The following is a 21,937-nucleotide window of genomic DNA, read 5'->3' on the forward strand; positions in this document are numbered from 1 at the left end:
GCTACTCATGACGGGTACCGGGTGAATCTTGATGGATAAACCTGCCAGGTCGACAAAAAGTAGGAAAAAAAGGCATAAAAATTGAAAATGCTTAAAAATAATAGCATGAAAACCAAGTGTTTTTAAAAGGGGTTGAAGGAATTTTGGAGTATGGTTAAAAGCGATAAAATTATGAAAATTGGCATGTTCAATGACAATTTATGTTGCACCTTGATCCCATTGGGGGTGATACTCCCAAATCCTTGCTCTAGTTATAAAAAACATAAAAATGAAAATCTTTCTGGGTCATGTTGGGTGGGAGAACATCTTTTTATTCTTTTTTGACTTTTTCCAAATTAAATTCCTTGTAATTAAATTATATTTATACTTCTAGTTTGCTAAGTCACATCCTATCTAATACAATGCTCCCAAGGTTGTAGAAGCATTTGTAGAGTTGTCTTATATACAAGTGCATGACTGCACATAGAGGTAGTAATGTTGGGTTGAGGGATACAAGCTTCTCTGCAGTATAATTCATGACTCCAGATTGTTTTTGTTATATTTGATCCCATGGATATCATAATCTAGGAGTTTTGTACACCTGAAACACTCAACAATGTTTATATGTTTAGAAATGTTGTTTCCTTAAATTAAAATCCGTTTTATACTCGTGTGATTAATATATAGCTGTGTATCTGATCAAAGTAGCTTCTTTCTAATTAGTTTATTGTGTTTTTAAAGTTTATTTATTGAAGGGTACATGCCAATAGTTTTAAATCCTAAAGAATCTCTATATTTTATGGTTTTTCAATTTGTCAAGCCTTGGATGAGTCCAATTTCGGGTCAAATATCAGCTTTCTGAATTTGCATTGAGTACGAGTCTTGTAACTATGCTTTGACCTTTGACAAGGTTAGTTTAGTTCTTACTTGTTGTAGAAGGAATGTCGAAAAGTGCATACGAGAGTTGCCCTTTTATCCATTTTTCTCATGTCTTCTTTTCTCCTTGTGCTTTGCAAGTTTTTCACTCTAGCTCATCTAGTACTCGCTAGAAATTTGCCATAAAGTTTTAGGAAACTTGTCACAGCAACTCAGCAAGCTTTTCTTTCCAAAACTTGGGGCAAAAAAAAACTTGGAAGTACTCAATGACTTGCCAAGTAGTTGAACTATGGCCCTAGTTACCCTATGGGCATGTCCAAATGTACCCACAAGGTACCTAGAGCAGCATGGTAATGCTTGGCCTCTCTAGTTGCACTGACAAGCCTAGATACATTTTTGATGGGAAAAAATGATTTTGAAACATTTATAAATATATTTTAATAACAAAAAAACCCTAATACATGAGTGACAACCATAAAAGTGACCCCAGATTTTTTCTTTTCCGTCATTTCAAAATCACAAAGGACAAAAACAACCAATATCATTTCAAATTGCCATTTTTGCATTTGTGAACCTTGCTAGTTTTTTAAGGGTGTAGAATTGCAAATGTGCCACAAATGTTGCTAAGTGCCATGGGAAGGAATTAGCTTGCGTAGGTTAGGGTACACCAATGCATAGGTTTGGGTACACTAATGTACTTGTATGCCAAAATCAAGGTTCTATGCATGATCTTGGGTTCTATGCCCAATTCTGTATTTGTGGCTTTCAAAGAGCAACTATGTACTATGGTTGGTCTTTAGTTCTATGCCAAATTCTGTATACTTAGCTTTGGAAGGGCAATTGGGTTCTATTTTTGGTTCTTGGTATAACTATAATAAGAAATAGAAGTTGACTTCTTTCATATTGAGAAAAAATCTTTATTTATTTAGAATCTAGATTGCAAGTGAATAAATGGAGCAGTCTTGAATGGAATTCTTATTATTGAATGTTGTGTTCTCTAACTATATAATTGTTCATTCACTTATAGGAAATCCAACCTGCTACATCTTGATGGATGGATGTATTCAGGAGCTTCATTGGTTTAAACAACGCTACGGCTCTTGGTTTCTTGGAGAATATGTTTGTGAAGGTGTTCACAGTTCTTGCAAAAGGCCCTTTTTTCTTTAAATAGTGACATTTTTTTTGGGATCTTATTGATCTCATCTTATAGAATTTTTATTCCATGATTGCAACTACATTCATAGGTTTGATGTTTTATGGATTTTGAATCCTATAAAATAGGCAAGTTTTCATCAAGCATTATATATCTCCGTATGTATGGCTTTTATTTCATTTGGATCTTGTCAAGAAATTGAATTTTAGATATTTGATAATAATTTTAACTATCTTATGGTGTAACTAGATGGAAGCCTCTATGTTGCAACGCCAATAGATCCCATCTTCATTGTTTTACCACTTTTAGATCAAGCTCGGATGAAGGTGCGTTGGTACTTTACTTGTTTGGATTTGACTATGTATTGTTGGATAGTGATTTCTAGGTGTACAAATATGCATGGATTTATGTCACAAAAGTTTTCCTTGATAAGTTAATAGTGAAAATTTTCCTCAGTTGGCAAGTACATAATCTTTCTTTTTTGGTAGGGATTTCTAGGACATTATCTCAAAATGTTAAATTCATAATTGCTCATTTTTAAATTCTAAGTATTGCTTAATACAAACCAAAGAAATGGGACTCGGACTCGGCTTGGACTCGGCAAGGCCGACTCGGACTCGGACTCGGGACTCGGCGTCAGACTCGGCTCCAGACTCGGCTGGACTCGGGAAAGTGAAAAACTCAAGAAATTTAGAGATTTTTAAAGATTTAAAACTTGTTTCAGACACCCTTTATTGAATAAACCTTAAAGACACAATAACATCATCAAACTCGGCTCATTTGATTACATACACAAGTATACATCAATCACATAAGCATAAACGCAAATTGTAGCTGAAGAAAATAACAAACATAGCTATACAAATATTGTCAAATGTATACAATATTACAAAACTCATGGAATAAAAAATCCATGTCATCATGTCATCATCATCAAATGTTTCATACAAGTAACAAAGGTAAATAGTAAATACAACTACAAGTCTACAAGCCTATGGCTCAGAGGGCCGTGCACCCTCTCACCCTGGCCCCCTGCGAAGGCGTTTAAGGTAGGTCCTGGATGATTGAGCAGCCATAGTCGCTCCCCGTGACACCATGCCATGCTCACCAACATCAGGAACAACTGTGTCACTGTGAGTCTCAGTATTTCCTATCTCTGCTCGTGCTCTTTGCTCCTCCTCTGCCATGGCTACAGCCTCAACCTCTATATCTACCTGGTCGATCCAATCAATGTCATCATCACTAAAGACAGCTGCAGGAGTCCCAGGATCTGTCTGATTCTCATTGGCCCACTCTGCTTCAAGATCAACCTCATCTAGAATGATAGGAGAGATGTCAACTAATGTATTCTTTCTCATTCTCGGGCGGAGGTTGTAGTGAACAAAGACGAGATCATTCATCTTCTCCACAGATAATCTATTGCGCCTCTTGGAGTGTATGTGCTCAAACATACTCCAATTGCACTCACAACCTGATGCGCTGCATGGTTGGCTCAAGATGTGAATGGCCAACTTCTGAATATTTGGTGTCGTTGGGCTAAAAAAGCTCCACCAATGATCTGAGTTTGAAATGAGAAAAATAAATAAAATCAGTCTCACTCATGAACTCATTTATCAAGTTACAATATACAATAAAACTAAAATTAAGCCTTACAATTTATTTTTACCTAGCATCATAGTTGTCCTACCGTCTTTGGCGACAGGATGAGAGAAGGTCTCCCCTTGTGCATCTGAGAACAACTGTAGCTCTCGAATAAGGTCTATCTGAGAAGTACCAGCAGGTCCCATCTTCTCCATGATTGGTATAGCCCATTAAGGACCTCCACATCAGCCTTGAAAGAAGGGATAAAACGGAATGCTAGATTCAGATAATAGGCTGCCACATGGATGGGCCTATGAAGCTGATGATGCCATCTCCTATCAATGATCTCCCAAATGGGACCATACTTGCTCTCATCTCCTCCATAGACGAATCTGATGGCCTCCTTCGCCCTATCCATGCCCTCATATATATAGCCCATTGCGGGATTATCTCCATCCGCAACTTGCAACTAAACCACGAAGGGCTTAACAAATTGCAAAATTGAAAATATTGTGTAATTTAGAAAAATGAGCAAATAAGAGAATACATATAATAAGTTATAAAACATGAAGTTAAATTGTAGAATTTATAAAAAAATTACCTTCACTATCTATTCACAAGGGACCCAAAAGTCTTGCTCATCAAAAATGCAGTCTGCCATATCTTTCCCTGCAGGGGTGGTAGCATAGGATGAGGAAGACCACTCCTCACCAACAGTCATACGTCTCAATGCAGACTTAGACCTAAGCATGGACTGCAATGTGAGGAAGTTTGTGGCAAATCTCGTGATTCCTGGACGATGCAACTCCTTCTGCTCTGTGTATTGTCTCATAAGAGCCAACACCCATGAATGATTATATACAAATTTGCAGACATTTCTTGCCCTTTCTACACATCTCTTGACCCATGGGATTTTTCCAATATCCTCCAACATGAGGTCAATGCAATGAGCAACACATGGAGTCCAAACTATAGATGGGTGCCTCTCCATCAATAGTCTACCTGCAACAACATAATTTTTTGTATTGTAAATTGTAATTAATGGAGGTACAAACTACAAGATAGTAATTAATTTGCAAACAAAATTAGTTTGTAATCAAAAGTTTACCCGCAGCAACATAATTTGCTGCATTGTCGGTCACCACCTGTACCTTGTTCTCACCCACCTCATCAATCACCTCCTCTATCTGCTCACATAGGTAGGTGGCATTCTTGCAATGGGCAGAGGCATCAATGGATTTGATGAAAACGGTGCCCCCTGAAATAAAAAAATAAAGGTAGGTCAATGATCATTCAATAAACCATTAGATAAAAAATAAAAAATTAAAGACTATATGAAACTAAAATTAATCAATCACCTACGGAAGAAACAAGAAAATTAAGGAGAGTTCTATTTCTCCTATCCGTCCAACCATCAGTCATGATGGTGCAACCTTTAGTGCTCCATATCTGGCGTTGTTCAGCTAAATCCTTCTTCACATCATCCACCATTTGAGACAAAATGGGTCCCCCTCAAATCACTCTCACTAAGGGCTTTGAACCCCGCCCCGCATATGGTAAGGGCATCAACTATTTCTTGCCAATAAGGAGACCTATCACAAAGAAACTCAATGAGATAAGTTAAGTATAAAAATTCAATGAGATAAGTTAAGTATAAAAATTAAAACAATCAAACATAAAAGTTAGTAAAACATTCACCTGGCTACAAAGAATGGAATACTGCTGTAGGTCTAAAACCTGCCAACTGCCATTTTAGCAGCATCATGGACCTCCTTGTTCCAACCCATGGCCTCAAGCGACGGTTGGGACCCAGGAGTAGTGCGAGGCACAAAGAAGGAATACAACCTAGATTTACGAATCCTAGGTCCAATGCTAACACTCCCACTACAACTACTAGTGCTAGGAGCATGAGAAGTGGCGGTGGCACTGCCACTTATAGAAGTAGAAGCGGAAGCACCAACAGTAGCAAACTGAGTGGGACGATATGAAGGTAAGGAAGAAGGGCCTGCAACACAACCTAACCGTGTCCCTCTTCCTAAATTTGCCTCTGTAATGTCCCCTTTTCTAGGTGACATGAGATGAGCAGGGGTTGACCTACCATTCGAGTTCCCGTAGGTCAACGACATGGTTAGGGGACTCATTTCTGAGGGTCATGGAGCTTTGCAGGGGCTTTGTGAGCCGTTTTGGAGCTTCGGACGAGGTCTCCTATTTTTAAGGGAGAATTGGCAGTTGACTGAATGACCACTTGGGGGACCAGGAGCATAGCAGGATCCTTTTGAGCAGTTACAGGTGTTTGAAGAGAGGTTCCTACTTTTTAGGGAGATTCCCTACCTTTTAGGAGGTTGTGGCTGTTTCCATATTTGAGGTTCCACGGGACCATACTATTTCAGGAAGATTGGGTGTGTTTCCTAGTTTCTAGGAGCATCCCTAGATTTTAGGGATGGGTCTGCCAGTTAGCTCAACTTTTCCGGCATCGGTCACAGATAGGTGACAAAGTTATATTCATGATTGTTTCGTTATTTTGGGCTGTTATTGGATATCTGGAGATATTTTAATATATTTAAATATTTCCTAAGTTAGCGATTAAATAAATTAAAATAAGGCTATGTATTTAGTCATTTCGGAGTAATAAGGGGTTTCTGGCTTCATCTGGGTTGATATGCCTATGTGTTATAGCTCGTTGGAAAGGTCTTGAACTCTGCTACGTGATTCTCACCTTCCGGAGTCTTTTTGGATGTCTGGTGCTATTTATTTGCAATTTAGTGTTATTTTCCTATAGTTGATGCCATAATTATAAAATAACACTCTTTTCATAATGCGCCAACTTTACTCCCTTTTAGGGTTTGGCTTGGAAAGGAAAGGAGATATAAGGAGATGAAGACCTAATTGTTCATTATCTTTTTACACAATCAAACTTATTTTGTGAATTTGCTTTGAGTGAGTGATTCTTCATCAGGGACGCAAACCCCAAGATCTGGATTGGTTGGGACGTAGCCCTCAACAGTTATTGGCATTGGATTCTTCAGGCAGAGTGCATAGTTGACAGAGATGGAGTACGCCATTCTTCATTGTGGATTCAGGCTGCAGAGTAAGGGTTTCAGCATGGCAGATTGATTCTTCAGCTTGGGCGTGATCCTTGCAGCCTTAGGGCTGCCATTTGCAGCAGGTACATCCCACGTGGAATGTAAGGAATGCATGTATTCAGCCTTAGAGGTATTCTTGATTCATGATATATTATTTTGTGAAGAACTTGGAAGTTGCAGGTCTGCAATTTACAACAGCAAGCAGGTTTGAGACGGAAACGTCAGATTTGGTCTTCAGGAGGACGGAATCCCTTCTACAGGAGGCACGTGGAACACATCAGAAGCTTGTTTCAGGCATATTGAGGGTCATTTCAACAAGCAAACTCAGTAATCATTAGCAGCAAGGTCATTACATCAGATCTGAGCAAGAATACATTCAATTTCAGTGCATTACTTATTTCTTTTGGCAGCTGTACTGTTTCCCAAGGGGGCTGTACCATTACAGATGGCTGTGGACTGATAATAAATAAAATGGATGGTTTTAGCTCCATTTCTTGTTCTTAACTTCATTGTTAGGATCAGCAAGGACTGTGTAGAAGAAATCACAGTCATCAGGCTTGAATTGAGATCAGGGTGAGCAAAACAGTGAGGATTTAAGGCTAAAATTGTATAATTTTGCCTGGCAGAATTTGGATTTCCAGCTGGTAATTGGGTTTTTGGCCCAATTTGATATTGGTAATTCATTTGGAGGTAGTATAAGTGTATTGGTACATTTGGACTGCCCTTGTACCTTCAACTCATGCCTGTATCCATTTCTGGATAGCAAATCAGCAACTAACCCCAGCGCTGGATCCGTGGTATGTTTCTAATTGTTTTGGTGAATGTATCTTCACTCCTAGTTGAATGTAATCTGCTGTCATAAATAAAATCAGAAGCTGATATCTTATTTTGAGTTGAATTCTATGTTATTATTGGTTAATGGTTGCAATCCCCATCACCAAAAAATAAACAACACTTTCTGCGTCTTCTCTCTAGTCTCTAAGAACACCAAAAGGCTCTGAAAGATGGTTTATTAATTAAAACTTATCCAGGGCAGCAAAGAACCCATTTAGGGATCTTTCAGCCTCTCTCCCAATGGCCACTCGATCCTCCTTTTATTTCTTTTTCCTTTCAATTTCCTCAACCATTACGTAACCTTCACGTACGGCCTCAGGGAGTGCTTTTAGGCATGGTTCGGCATCATGTCCACGCACACCAGCAATATGGTATTTCAGTCTATATATACCTCCATGGAATATTGTTTTGCAAAATGTACATTTTGTTTGCTCCTTTCCTTGCCCTGGAAAAGCCTCATGATATTTCGAAGTAGGGTCCTTTCTAATGGGGGGTCTAGAAGCTGAAGCAAACATTTTAGGATAGTTTTGTGAAACTTGAAGTTGAGGCAAATAATAAAGTGAAGTTTGCTGCAATAAAACATTACAAATACAAAATAAAATTAATACATACATTCAAAAAAACTAAAGTAGGGTTTGTCAAACCCTACTTTTATTTTTATTTGTTTTAACAAACCCTACATAGTACAACACTACAACTACATACTACATGCTACTGCAAACGAATAGAAAATGGAATTTTTGCATACAAGAAACGAAATAATCTTAAAAAAAAAAACAATCTTACCTCTTACAACAAGCTTGAAATGAGCTGCAAACTCTTCCTATCCAACTCTTGATGCACCAAATCCAAACCCAATGCAGCTCCAATGTGACAAATTGAAGAATTCTTGAGCTTCCTCCTTGCTGGTTTTTCTTCTATGCACCCTTGTTTTTCTTCCCAACTCACTTTACTCTTCCTTTTTTTGCAAATGAATGAAATGAAGGTCACTTTTAGGGATAGGAGATAATTAACAAAAAAAAACGGAATTGAAAAAACCTTGCAAATTAATTTTATTTTTTGATTTTTAGTTGGCTTGACGCCGACCAAGTCTGGGGCTCAGGACTCGCTGAGTTTGAGCCAAACTCGCCAACTCGGCAAGTCTGAGTCCGAGTGCTAGGGACTCGCCGAGCATGACTCGGACTCGGACTTGCCGAGTTCAGGCGAGTCCGGGCGAGTCCCGTTTCTTTGATACAAACACTATCCTTCTAAAATGGTATGAAGTTGAGATCTGTGCTTATCAAAAACAAATAAGTTACATATCACTTATGTAAATTGATGTCTATAACATTTTCTCTATAAGATTAGCTTAGCTGTTGTGCCACAGTGGGATTTTCTCTATTTGTTGAAAGAAATACCACCTGATTTCCTTATGTGTGTTTCATATTGCTTGTTTCATTCTATGCAAGTATTTGTTTGTCTTTAGATTGAATTTTTAAATTAAATCAAGATTCTTTTACTTGGTTGTGTGTTTTTGTAGTTTTCATGTATCCCCATTAGTATCTTCTTTCTTTCTTTCTTATTTTCTTCACCAAAATGAGCATGCTCGTATGACAAAGAGCTTGGATTGGCTGTTTAAACTTTGACCTTGTGCCTTTACAACTTTCATCAAATACCTTAACCAATAGGAAACATTTATTTTATGTTTAGTGGCCTTTATTCTACACGTCCTTTTCTTCTTTGAAGATATGTATTCTATAGCTTTGTACATCTCAAAGTTGACAAACTCAGACTTGGTAGACCTAAGATTTGCAACTCAGCAAAGGCTTGGCAAAACTTGGTAACTTGGAAAAACATAAATTTTATGCAAAATATAGTGCTACAAAACGTATCACATCAGTTTGGCATGGGTTTGGGGGCAATGCCCCTAGTGAGTTTGAGGTGTAGCGCCCCTTGCAAAGAATTGTATTTTCACTCTAATTTGCACAAAAATACTCATCTTAGAAAATCATGCGTTTTAAGTGTTTATGCCATGTAGAGTTGTTTGTTCCATGTTCAACAAGCTTTTTGTAGGGACTTGTTGAGTACTTGTGCAAGTTCATGCAAAAAGCTGATTGATGACTATACAAAATTACTCGACGAGTTTACTTTACAAAACCTTGGGACTTAAGAAAACTTGGTGAGTAGTTAAGCTATGGTACACATCAATGATATCTATTAAGAATTGAGCTACACTCAAACCTTTCTATATGACTTTTTAGTAATGTTTATTTTTGACTTCTCAATGATATCTACAATAAGACTTGAGCTGCACTCAAACTTATCTTTCCTTGAGTCAACATTCTGCAATGACTCACGTGAGCCAGATCCCATATTCAAACTTGGTGATTTGTTTCCTTAAGTTGTTTTTTCCTATCCTAGGAGGTAATATGTGTATGCGTGTGTGTGAGAGAGAAAGGGGTTGTATTCAAATGGGAAGGCCAGAGAGCTCTCAAGATGGAGATCTATGTTTGAATCCCTAAAATGACATCTAAAGGTGGAATTCCAAGTGGCGACTCAAGAACTTTCATTGTGGCCTCTAAGTTGTTTAAAGTTGAATAGAGTGGATGTTGTGTGAGGGGAGGAGTTCCCCCTTGTGCCCTCCACCATTATGGGCCAGGTGAAAAATCTTAAAAATACATCAAATTTTTCTTTTAAAAACATGCAAATGTCATCCTGATTCCCAGGTAATAGTGTGATTTCAAAAAAATAATGTTATAGAATAGTTAGATATCAATGAATACATTCAGTTCATATATATAATTTAATTGCTGAGTTTTTCTAGCAAGTCCAAGTCTGAGTCAGAAAACTGCTTGCAGAGTATGAGTGTCAATACTAGGAACACTTTGACACTTATTTCACTGTCTAGACAGTTATTTCATTCCCCGGTTTAACTTTCAATAAGTGTCAAAGTGATCATACTTAGCATCACCCATAAAACAGTATTTCATAGTGTATGCATATGTTTGCACCATCTATAGTTCTGATCTTGCATTATTACAACATATTCTTAGTAAAAAGGTGATACAAAAAGAATTGGCAAGACCTTGATAATAAATGATGAATAAGAAAGATCCACTAAAATGTGAGTGCCCATTTTGAGAGTAAACAGTAAGACAAACTATGGTAAAAGCGTAGTTTCAAAACTCGTGATTCAGAAAAACTTGGTATACCCAATTTTGACTTGGACTTGGCAACTTGGCACAAACTTGGTAAATTAAAAAAACATCATAAGCTGTGCAAAACTTGGCAAAACATATGAGTACTCCCCATGACTTTGAAAAGTCTACCAAAAATTCAGCAAACCTCAGTGAAAACTTTGTTATGTTTGTTAGTTTGTAATTTACTTGGCTACCAAAATATCTTGCAAGTACTCATAAGTTGGGCAAGTGCTTGGAGAGTTTTGAAACTATGGGTAAAAGTATGCAGGTACAGATATTCTGCTGAATTACGTTAAATAAGCTATAATTGTGCATTGGAGAGAAGATATCCAATAATATGAAGAATGTGATGAAGATCAAATGATAACACTTGCTCGTATATTTACATGCATTTTCCCTCATAATTTGATACATGGGCCTATTTTAGTGCCATAAAGACTACTTTTTTTTTTTAAAGGAGGGTAAAAATTTATTAATCACCAAAAACGATTACAAAGTAGATAGGACCAGCCGGCAAAGCAACTGGGCAAACAAAGAAACCACCAAACCATCACCTAAATAGTTTCTCATGTCCTCCATAACTATGTCCTCTAGAATTTGAGACTACTTTGGAGACAAGTGCCTCCAGTCCTCAATACTCCACATTCTTGTATGTTCAGAAGCCCATTTTGCCAGACAATCTGCTACCTTATTCCATTCTTGAGGGATATGGCAAAAGGTAATAGAGTCCAAAGATATGCACAACCTTACAATTTGTCTGACCACCGAGACCAATTGCCAATTGACTCCATCCAAATATTGTCTATTCAACATATCAACAACAATTTGTGAATCATATCCACAAATAAATTTTCTCCACCCAAGGGCACAACATCTCTACAAGGCAAAGAGGATAGCAACAAACTCCATGAGGTTATTAGTATGATGGCCTCTATAAAAGGAGAAGAAGAACCGAACCACTCCATCACTGTCTCTACCAATGTCTCCAATCCCAGCATACCTAGGATTACCTTTCGATGAGCCATCAATATTTATCTTGAAGACATCAGTAGGGGGAGGTGACCAAGATCCATCTCGACAAACCTTGCTCTTGACCCAACGACCCCTCTTAATAGATGAAAGCCTCCTCCTACATCCCTTCAGACCCAACCTCTGAATGACACCAATATCACCTAGGTCAACATGGGTAGACAAATCACACTTTTCTAATAAGGTCTCCTGTAGTCCACTAATAATACACATCCAAACTTGATGACTTAAGATTCTTTTGTCTTGAAAAATCCTTCTATTCCCTTCCAACCAGATTTGCCAGAGAATAAAAGAAGGGCCTATATTCCAATTAATGTGAAGAAAAGGAGTCTCAGCTGGGGAATTCACCAATAAACCACAGAACTAGGCCAAAGAGTAAGCATAACGACAAGCCTTATTCCACACCCCTCACTAGCAATGCCAAATTTCCCTAGAGAAGGGGCAAGAAAAGAAGATGTGAGAGGAGCTCTCCTCACCAAGATTGCAAAGGGAGCACATAGAAAGACACTGAAATCCTTGCTTTCTCAAATTATCCTAGGTGACGCATCTATTATGAACAACCAACCACATGAAAAAATTACATTTGGGTCAAGAGAATTCACTCCACACCTGTTTCCACCAAGGAGCCCCAACATTCCCCCGACTCTGCTTATCTAGCTCCTGATATCCCAAGGCCACCAAAAACTTCCTTTTGGGTTAGAACCCCAAGCAAGAGTATCTCTCTCCTCCAATGAGCTACTCGCTCTCACTGATAGAATATTTCCAAGCTCTTGCCTACCGTCATTAGATTCCCCTAGAGGCCACTCATGAGGTTATTTATATCTAAACACTTCAACCTGGCCAAGCAACTGAGAGTTTTTATACTTCCTCACCTTACTCCAACCTGCCTCTAGAAAGATGTTACACAAAGACCACAAATGCAAATCCAAAATAATCTCTACTTAATTAATTTAGCTCCTCTTTTGAGAGTACTCCAATGTAATATCCCAGTTATTTTTTTTTTTTTTTTAGGCCAATAACAATCATCCACAACAAATAACCCGTTAAGGTTAGAAAGCATAAATTGAAAACTTGCTGAAGATTGCAACCCTTCCACTTTCTGATCACCAAGTGTCCAATGTGGGAAGGTGAGAGCATACGGTGAATAGGGGATCGTTAGCAACAATAATCAAACTGAAATTACAATGCCTGGGCGGCAAGCCAGCCCCTTCTGCTTATCCAGCAGGATAGAAACCAAACTCTTGGCGGTAAACCGGCCAAGGGAAAATGACAAGAAACTGAAATTCAATCACTCTACCGCATATTTCAGCGGGAGGACATTACATTAAACTATCACTCTACCGCATATTTCAGCTGGAGGACAATTGCATTAAACTTATCACTCGACCACTTATTCAGTGGGAGGACTGAGTACATAAACTGAATTTCAAAGTAAGAAGACTACTAAGCCAGCCTCTTCCACTTAAGCAGTGGGAATTACAAAATAAGGTCAGCAAGAATGATTGATCAGTACTACTGAAACAACCTTACAAAACTAGAGATGAAAGAAGGAGAGTAATGCAGATTTCTACAGGAAGAATATAATTTTCTGTTACAATCAATTTGCAAGCTGAAAGTACAAAACAACAGCCCATGGAAATACCCAAATGCTCATAACTCCCTCATTTTTCATCCAATTTGACTCAAACCAGTCCCAAACCCACCGTAATTCACTCACAACAGCAACCAATCAAAACCACAACCCAAATAACCCAACAATTATTTGGCACACATCCCAATGCAAGCCCAAAACCCAACGCTAGACCTAGGAAGTTCGAATTTGTCTAGAAAAATCATTGCTGAATTAAACTTGCTAAAAACTTACACAATGTATTGCCATGGCTAGGAAGGAAGGATGAGCCGGTACCCAGAATGATGGAGTCGCCTGGTTAAGAGGTGTGAGCAAAATATACTATCAGCAGTCCCGCGACCAGCAACCAGAAAACACTCAAATCCCACATAGAACACTCCAGAATCCGCAACTCATTCACCCACAGCACTGGGAATACAAGGACACAGCTAGGTACTATCTTGCAAGTACGAAATTGAGACTTAGCTAGGAAGCCATACTTCGAAGCTCAGATTTTCAATAGCCAAACTGGCAGCATAATGATGCAATTTTCCAAGATGTCTCAAATGAGAGCCCAAGGCTCTTATTTATAACTCTTCAACAACCAAAATCAAATGCAAATTCCTCCAAGCGCCACTCCTTCATTTGCATTTCATTTCACCCAAGTGTAGCGCCACTTTTCATAAGTCAAACCTCACGCCAAAAGGGAAGGGACCCACGTTAATTACTTGGCAAATAATGGAGATGCAATATAACATAATATTCCTCTAAAACATTTCGCCATCCCATAGTACACGTGAGTTTCGCCAAACACTTAGGATAAAATAGGCATTAATCCCAATTTTAATAAATCAGTCGCAAATAATTGGATTAATTAAATATTAAACCTTAGGATAAGGAAATAATATTTAATTATGTCGCATATGACTCCCGTACTGATTATTAACACAACTAGGATGAAACTGAGTCAAGACGACCACAAAACTGCTGCAGAATCAGAACCCTATCTACTGCCAAAAATAGAATTGTGCCACACTGCCACTTACTAAAAATAGTAAGTCAAGAACTAATGCTCAGAAAAGCATGATCACCGCGTCCAGAGGCAAAACATGGAGAGCTCAGTAGGACAGTAACACCAGAATGGCCATTCCCTGACTTACTAAAAGTAGTAAGTCCTCGTTTCATCAATGCTGGACCCGTCATTCTTCATTCCACCTAGCCTACGGGTCTCAGGAATAGGCTAATGGACCACTGGAAGGTCATCAGTGAGAAGGGGACATTACATCCAAATCATAGATCCTTTTCCTTCAAGACTATATTGAGGAACATCATTACTCTCAATTCCATTTAGATACTTCAAAGTAAGGATCTTGGCCCAATCTTGATCCTAATGACAACACCACCTCCAATAAGTTTAGCAGCCAAAACCTGACCATTGAGACTTGTCTTTTGAAGGCCCATACCTCCTTCCTACTTCAGTTTGCAAACCAAGTCCCATTTAACCAAACTTCATTTCTTTGAGAGTAGATTACTTGCCCATAAAAATTGTCAAGAGAGGGCATTGAACGCATGAATGAAGCTAGCCGGGGTACCTTGCACAAAACACCTGTATATTGGGAGAGTCTATATCACTGACTTGAGAAGAGCCTCCCAGCAGAAGAAAGCCACCTATTAGTCCAATGAGAAACCCTCTTACGTAGCTTATCCAAGATATCTTGCCAAAATTTGTTAGGTAAAGAGCCTACAACAATGGAAATGCCAAGATACACAAAAGGAAGAGTACCAATGTGGAATCTAAGAATTCCTGCAATTCTGATCTCAATAGGCTTAGGGGCATTAAAAAAGAAAATTGAGGACTTATGTTTTTTAATCCTTTGCCCAGAGGTAGCTAAATATATATCTAAAGCTTTTCGGATATTAACTGCTTCATTAACTCTAGCCAAACCCATCAAAGTTGTATCATCAACAGACTGTAAGTGTGAATGAGGAGGCACTTAGTCACCCTAATTCCATCCTTGAATCAAGATAAGCGTCACCCAAGATTTTACAAACCTCCCCAAACCTTTAGCCATCAAGACGAAAAGATAAGAGGAAATAAGATCACCTTGGCACAACCCCCAAGAAGCTCCAAAGAGCTTAGATGGCTCGCTATTGATGAGAACCAAGAACAAGGAGGGTGTGATACCACTCATAACCCATTTGATCTAGTCATTGCCAAATCCAAAGGCTCCCGAAACTTTAGTCAAGAAGGTCCAATTGACCCTGTCATAAGCTTTAGCCATGTAAAGGTTGATAAACATAGCTTTCTCCTTTGAGGTAGCCATGGAATGAATAGCCTCTGTTTCAATAACAACTCCATCTAGAATCTGTCTGCTAGCTACAAAACCTTTTTTGTTCCTCCGAAATAAGAAGACGAAGCCACGACTTAAGTCTCTTAGCAATTAGCTTAGTAACAATTTTCTAAACCACATTACACAGGGCAAAAGGTTTGAATAGGTCCAGAGAATCTGCTCCTTCTCTTTTTGCAATGAGGGCATGAAAGGTGGCATTCATGGCCTTCAACATTTGTTTGTTTCTTTGAGATTCTAAGACCACCTCCAGATAATCCATCTTAACAATATCCCAGAATTCTTGATAAAACTCAATAGGAAAACCATCAAGACCAGGGGCTTTCCCTTTCTTCATCTAGAACACAATCCCCTCTAATTCATCCAAGTTGATTGGCATGATTAATGTCTCATTCATCTCATTAGAAACCAATAAAGGGATACAATCCAAAATGATAGCTTCATCCTCCTTCGCTAAAGGGTGTCTTAAGTAAACAAAGAAGAGTAGTACTGAGTGATCTCTCCTGAAATCTTCCTAAATTAAGAGAGTTGATTTCCAGCAGCCGACCTAAGAGAAGTGATGAGATTCCCTTGCCTCTTGTTCTTAACTGAAGTTTGAAAGAAAGTAGAATTTTTATCTCATTCCTGTAGCCAGACAATACGAGACTTCTGCTTCCAAAATATCTCTTCCATTAATTCCCATTCCTCAAGGACCTTCACAGCTTCAGATTCACATCAAAAAGAATTTTCTGTAAGACCTTGATCCGGAATATGCCGAGTGATCTCATTCAAGCGGCATTGGGCTGCGACCTTAGCCGAGAACACATTATCAAAGCACTATCTATTCCGTCTTTTCAACATATATTTAACAAACTGGAGTTGCTTGGCAAAAGAGAACACGACTACCCCAAAAGTACCCTTGGCCCACCACTTAGCTAACAACTCTTGTAAGGAAGAGTCACACAGCCACATCAGCTGAAATTTGAAAGAAGGATTTTTGGAAGCTCTAAAGAAGGCAGCTAAAAATTTGTTGGCTAGTGGTCTGAACCCTTCCAATAAAGAATCTTTGAGCTAGTAGTCCAACTATCCCCCATCCAATAGCTAGACACAAGGAATCTATGTAATGTCCCTTAATAATAAAAATATCCTAGTTACGGTCTTTCAGATCTTAGTGTAGGGGTTAAGAGAAAGTATCTCAACCTCGGCTGTAGTTAAATCTGCAAAATACAGTCAGAAAATACAACAAATTACATAAAGAAGTCATCATATAAACAGCTATATACAGAAATGACTAAGAAAAGCATAAAAGAGATTCATGTAACAGAATCAGGGATAGAAACATAATCTTATAATTGAGACATCTTCAACACCGTATGCTATTATGTCGGGTTGATAGGGTGCCTTGATTAACTGCTCAAGCATAATCATGTAGGGTGTCTTATACACAGTTCCTGTTTACCCTCTTGGGTGAATAACTTAAAGTACACAGATAAAACACGTAATGCAGAATAATAATGCCATAGATATCAGATAAAGTATAAGTGATGTTATTCCATTCATAATTGTCCTACACAAGTTACATTCGGAAGTATATAAAGATGCCGAGGGGATGAGAGCACCAACCGTCGCACCGCAATTGCCACCCCTCGGTTGCCAACTAACCAACACAATTACAACTTAATTAACTAGTTTTATTTCCATGTACAATATTGCCGCCAACATCATCCCCCTCAAAAGAAAAGTCGTCTCCAGGCGACTTACAACAAAATGGAGAATACATGGGGCTTATAGAACCCAAAATTAGAAAAAAAACTAAAGGGGTGCAGAGGGCATCCCTGATGAAGAAGGCGCCGGTGGTGGTGTAGCGGTGGACGCCAAGCGCCCACAGAGCTCATACACTTGCTCCGTCCTCTTTAGATCCCGTTCCGCTACCATCTGTCGCTCCATAGCGGTCTTTACCATATAGGCTGCCTCTAGCACCTCCTTATCCTTCTTGTCCACACTCTCCAGTGCACTGACCAATCGAGTCTCCAACAGCTCTCTGGATGCCCTTTCCTCTTCCAACTGTATCAGCAAGCCAAACTTCTCTGCTACTAAAGTGTTCATCGTTGTCTGGGTCTGTGCCATGGTAGCCTCCAGCTCCCGAAACCTGATAGTCAGCTCCTCCCAAGCTGACACTGCTGCCACGCGCAAGGCCTCAACTGTGGTTGCCGTCTGTTTGTCCTCCGAAGCTCAAGATAACCTTCGTGGAAGGTCTGCTCCACCTCCCGCAACAACGACTGCATCCGGGTCTCGCCAACCCCTTTGGTGAGGCTCCAAGCCTCCAGCATTGCCTGCTTCTCTGTCTTAGGCCACCCGACACACTCAAAACAACTCTCAAACTCCTCTTTGCATCCGGTGCGGGCAAAGTTCAACAGCCCCTTGATCCGCTCAACCATGGCGGCATCCGCCTGGAGTGTGGCAGATGACACAAGCCACTGTGCTCTCAAAGTCATCTCGCCAATGAACTACTCCAACTCTCATGTACCCTGCTATACTCCCCTAGACACCTCCTTCTCTCTGTAGGGATTGGTGACTACAACTGCAGGGGGTGACGCAACCCTCTGAAGCGCCCTACTGCTCGGAGAACTCCCTTCCTCCAGATCAATGATATCCAAGGAATGCATGGTCCTGCTTGGAGATAGAGTGGCCTCTCTTGGTGCCACCGGTGTAAGCTGGTAGTGGTTCAACCAGGCACTGAGGTCATCATGAAGAGCGCCTGCTTCCGTCATTGCCTCCTGCATATAGCCTGGCAACCGTGGCACATCCTGTCCTGTCACATCCGGCACATCGTGCACCCTAGAAGCCTCTGACACATCGTGCACCATGGAAGCCTTTGCACTCGCCAAGGTCTCCACCCGCGGTGATGTCATCGCTATCGTCACCCAAGGCTGCCCAAAGCTAGGAACTGGCACCGTGGTGACTACACTCATTGTCCCGAATGACCGCGGCACCGCCAACTGACAAGTCTCCGATGGTGTAAAGTGGACCTGCACCTGTGATGCTAAAATAGACCCTACTGTACCTGCTGATTCCACCACCTCCCTCAGCCCCTGCTCCTCATCGACCACTACTCGATGCGGCAACTCCTCCGTCCGTGACTCTGCCATGTCTTCGATAAGTGCCTCCATGGTTGGGGTCGGTCCCGGTGATGCTACCTGTTGCTGGATGGGGCCAAGTGCAACTGGCGTGCGACTCTGCCCAAATGTCGGAATAAAGGTGCCGGCCACTCCAGTTGTCATCACAGGTGTGCCCATTGGTAGCAGGGGTGGGGCAAAAAGGACCCTCTCCTCCATCGCCTTGCTGCTATCATCCTCCTCATCTTCCGCTTCTGAATCCTTTGTACTACTGGAATCCCTCCCGCTATCAGGTTCCCCTGAGGTCGTCTCTACCGCCCGCTTCCGCTTCGCGGAAGAGTGCCCAATGTCCAAGTGTCTCCAATACATGATAGGAGGCTCACCCGCTGCCAATGGTCCCTGTGGTCGTACTTCCAACTCTGCCTCCGGCACTGCTTCCCGCGTGGCCTCCAAGAACAACCCTATAGCATAGTGGGGCATATAGAACGTGCGATGCTGCATTGTCAAGAACTCATACATGCGCTCTGCTAGTAACGTGGCCCAATCATACACCATGCCATTCATCAACCCGTTCATGAGCATAATCTGAGGGAGGGCTATGTCCGATGCCCTACCTGATCCTGTCAACCTGCTCTTAATGACATCCATAATGCACTGCCAGTGGCCCTCTGCAAAAAAGGTCGTGCGGATTCCTCGTCCCTTCGTGGCATTCGCCACGCTGTCTAGCTTTGTTGTCGTCAAGTTCCTGGATATTAATTTAATCCAATACTCCTCCTCCCGCTTCATCTTCTTAGCCTTCAGCTCTATTTTCCTGCCCTGTCTAACTGGAATGCCGAATACTCTGGTAAAGTCCACCGCTTTGAAGGATACAGTGACATCCCTCTCGAGGTACTCGAAAGTACTCGTGCGTGTGTGTCTGTCGAAGGTGTCCACCATGAATCGTAGGGCACCCTCATACTCGCGGATAGGAAACACGGGCATTCAAATAGCCCACTCCACTTTTGCTTTACGAAGGTTCTGCTTCACCAAATCATTGTCGGGAGTGTCCTGCCACCATTTCCGACATTTTGACCCATTCAGGCCTTCAAAGGTGATATTTTGCGGTGTTAACGTATTTTTCCCACTTATGGCAGCTTGTGGTGCTTTCTGCTTTTGCTTCTGTCGGGCGCTGGCATCCATGGTGTTGCCTGCAACACGTACGCCTGACGATAAGACCCTGGTATTGCTATCCATCTGGCTGCTACTGGAGGAAGCCTGCAACTGTTTTTTCCAACTCCGTTTCCCAGCGGATTCCATGCCCTGATTTCTTGGTTACAGCCATACTGTTACGGAACCATCTTAACTACCTCCTCCTGCGTGGCCGTGTATGCCTTCATTGTTGGGCGGAGTGGGCTGCATGGTTTACTCTATGCGTGGGCTGCGTATTTTCTTTCCTTGCGTGTGCTGCGTATTTTCTCCCTTGCGTGCGTGGGCTTTATGTTTGTGCGGGTTGTGGTTTGCACCTTGTTTGTGCGGGCTTTATACTGCAGTGGTGTCCACCGCCGGTGGTCCACCGTCGGTGTTGCCATTGCACGGTGGTCGCACCGTCGGTGTTGCCACCGTACGATGGTCCCACCGTCAGTGTTGCCACCGTGACTTTTTAACTTTTTTTTTTTTTGGACCTTACGGTCCACTGTACGACCGTACGTTTTTTTGACCATACGGTCCACTATACAACCGTACTTTTTTTTTAAAAAAAAAAATTATTTCTTCTAGAGGTTTCGAGATCCGTCGCCCGTTCGTGGTATTGTTTTAATTTCGACCCATTGACGGCATCTGGTAGCTCCTTCCCGTCGAGCGTCCACAATTTAATTGCCCTGTTGGTATTGACTTCGCGTACCTTGAAGGGCCCTAGCCACCGCACTTTAAATTTTCCCGGTTTGATTTCGTTCCTCCCATTGAATTTCAGCACTAACTGCCCAGAAGTAAACTTCATTCGCCGAAGATGCTTGTCGTGCCAGACCTTCCGTCTTTGCTTGGCTGCCTTTGTGGCCCATTGTGCCATCGTTCTTTTTTCGTCCAACTTGCTTAAGGCATACAGTCTCTCCTTCAGGCTCTCCATATCCCCGAGTCTGTTCTCTACTACAATACGAAGGCTTGCCACCATGAATTCCGCTGGCACCACCGCTTCCTGCCCGTACATGAGTTGGAACGGAGTTTGACCCGTGGTCACCTTGTAGGTCGTTCTGTACGCCCATAGAATAGAGGGTAACTTCTCCTCCCAATCTTCCTTTTCTACTCTGCAGGACTTGTAAATTACCGATACCAATATTTGTTTGTGGCCTCAGCCTGGCCATTGGCACGTGGGTAGTACAGGCTCGATAATGAGTGAAAAATCTTAAATTCTGAGGTCAACAGCCGTATGAGATGGTTCAACAAGTGGCCCCCCCGGTCACTAGTCAACTGAATAGGTATACCATATCGCGTAATGATTTGTTCGTAAATAAATTTAGCCATGCTTACTGCGGAGTTATCCGGGAGAGCCGTCGCCTCCACCCACTTAGTCAAGTATTCTGTCGCAACCACAATGTACCGGCACTGTCGTGTGCGGCTAGCCTTAAGAGGCCCTACAAAGTCGAGTCCCCATTGTTCGAAGAGTTCCTGTGCGTGCGACGGGTTGAGGGGCATGAAGTCCCACTTCAGAGGTTTGCCCACCCGTTGGCAAGTGTCGCACCCCACGACCCACTCCCTGGCATCATGATGTACCGTTGGCCACCACAGTCCTGCCAGAAGTACCTTGCGGACTGTAGTGTCCGGGCCCATTTGTCCACCTGTAGGTCCTTCGTGTGCCTCCCTTAATACACTCGGGACTTCTTCCTCCATGACACAACGCTTTAATATCTGGTTTGGCCCCATTTTCTAGAGTAAACTGTTGATGAGTGAAAAAGTCCTGCTCCTTAATACGAGCTTTCTCCCTTCCCCTGGAGGCATACCCTCCGAAAATCGGGACGTCGGCAGGTACTCTCCAATCTTCTTGTACCACGAAGGAAGTACGACTATTTGGAACAAGTGCGCATCCGGAAAATCATCATTTACTCCCTCTGGAGGTTCCCCCGACTTAATCCGGGACAGTTGATCGGCTATGACATGACTTCGCCCTGGTCTTACCACAATTGAAAATGTGAACTCTTG

At 41.3% G+C, this 21,937-nt stretch overlaps 1 protein-coding gene across 1 annotated transcript in view; it reads left to right on the plus strand.

The window, feature by feature from the left end:
* Positions 1–21,937, plus strand: part of LOC131033399 (uncharacterized) — a 127,459-nt gene that overhangs the window by 71,167 nt on the left and 34,355 nt on the right. Inside the window, exons 3-4 of the mRNA XM_057964633.2 lie at positions 1,883–1,984; positions 2,258–2,334. Coding sequence (XP_057820616.2) covers positions 1,883–1,984; positions 2,258–2,334 — 179 coding nt within the window. The remainder of the gene's footprint in view (positions 1–1,882; positions 1,985–2,257; positions 2,335–21,937) is intronic.

The sequence above is a fragment of the Cryptomeria japonica genome, chromosome 7 (genome assembly GCF_030272615.1).
Source record: "Cryptomeria japonica chromosome 7, Sugi_1.0, whole genome shotgun sequence".
NCBI lineage: Eukaryota > Viridiplantae > Streptophyta > Pinopsida > Cupressales > Cupressaceae > Cryptomeria > Cryptomeria japonica.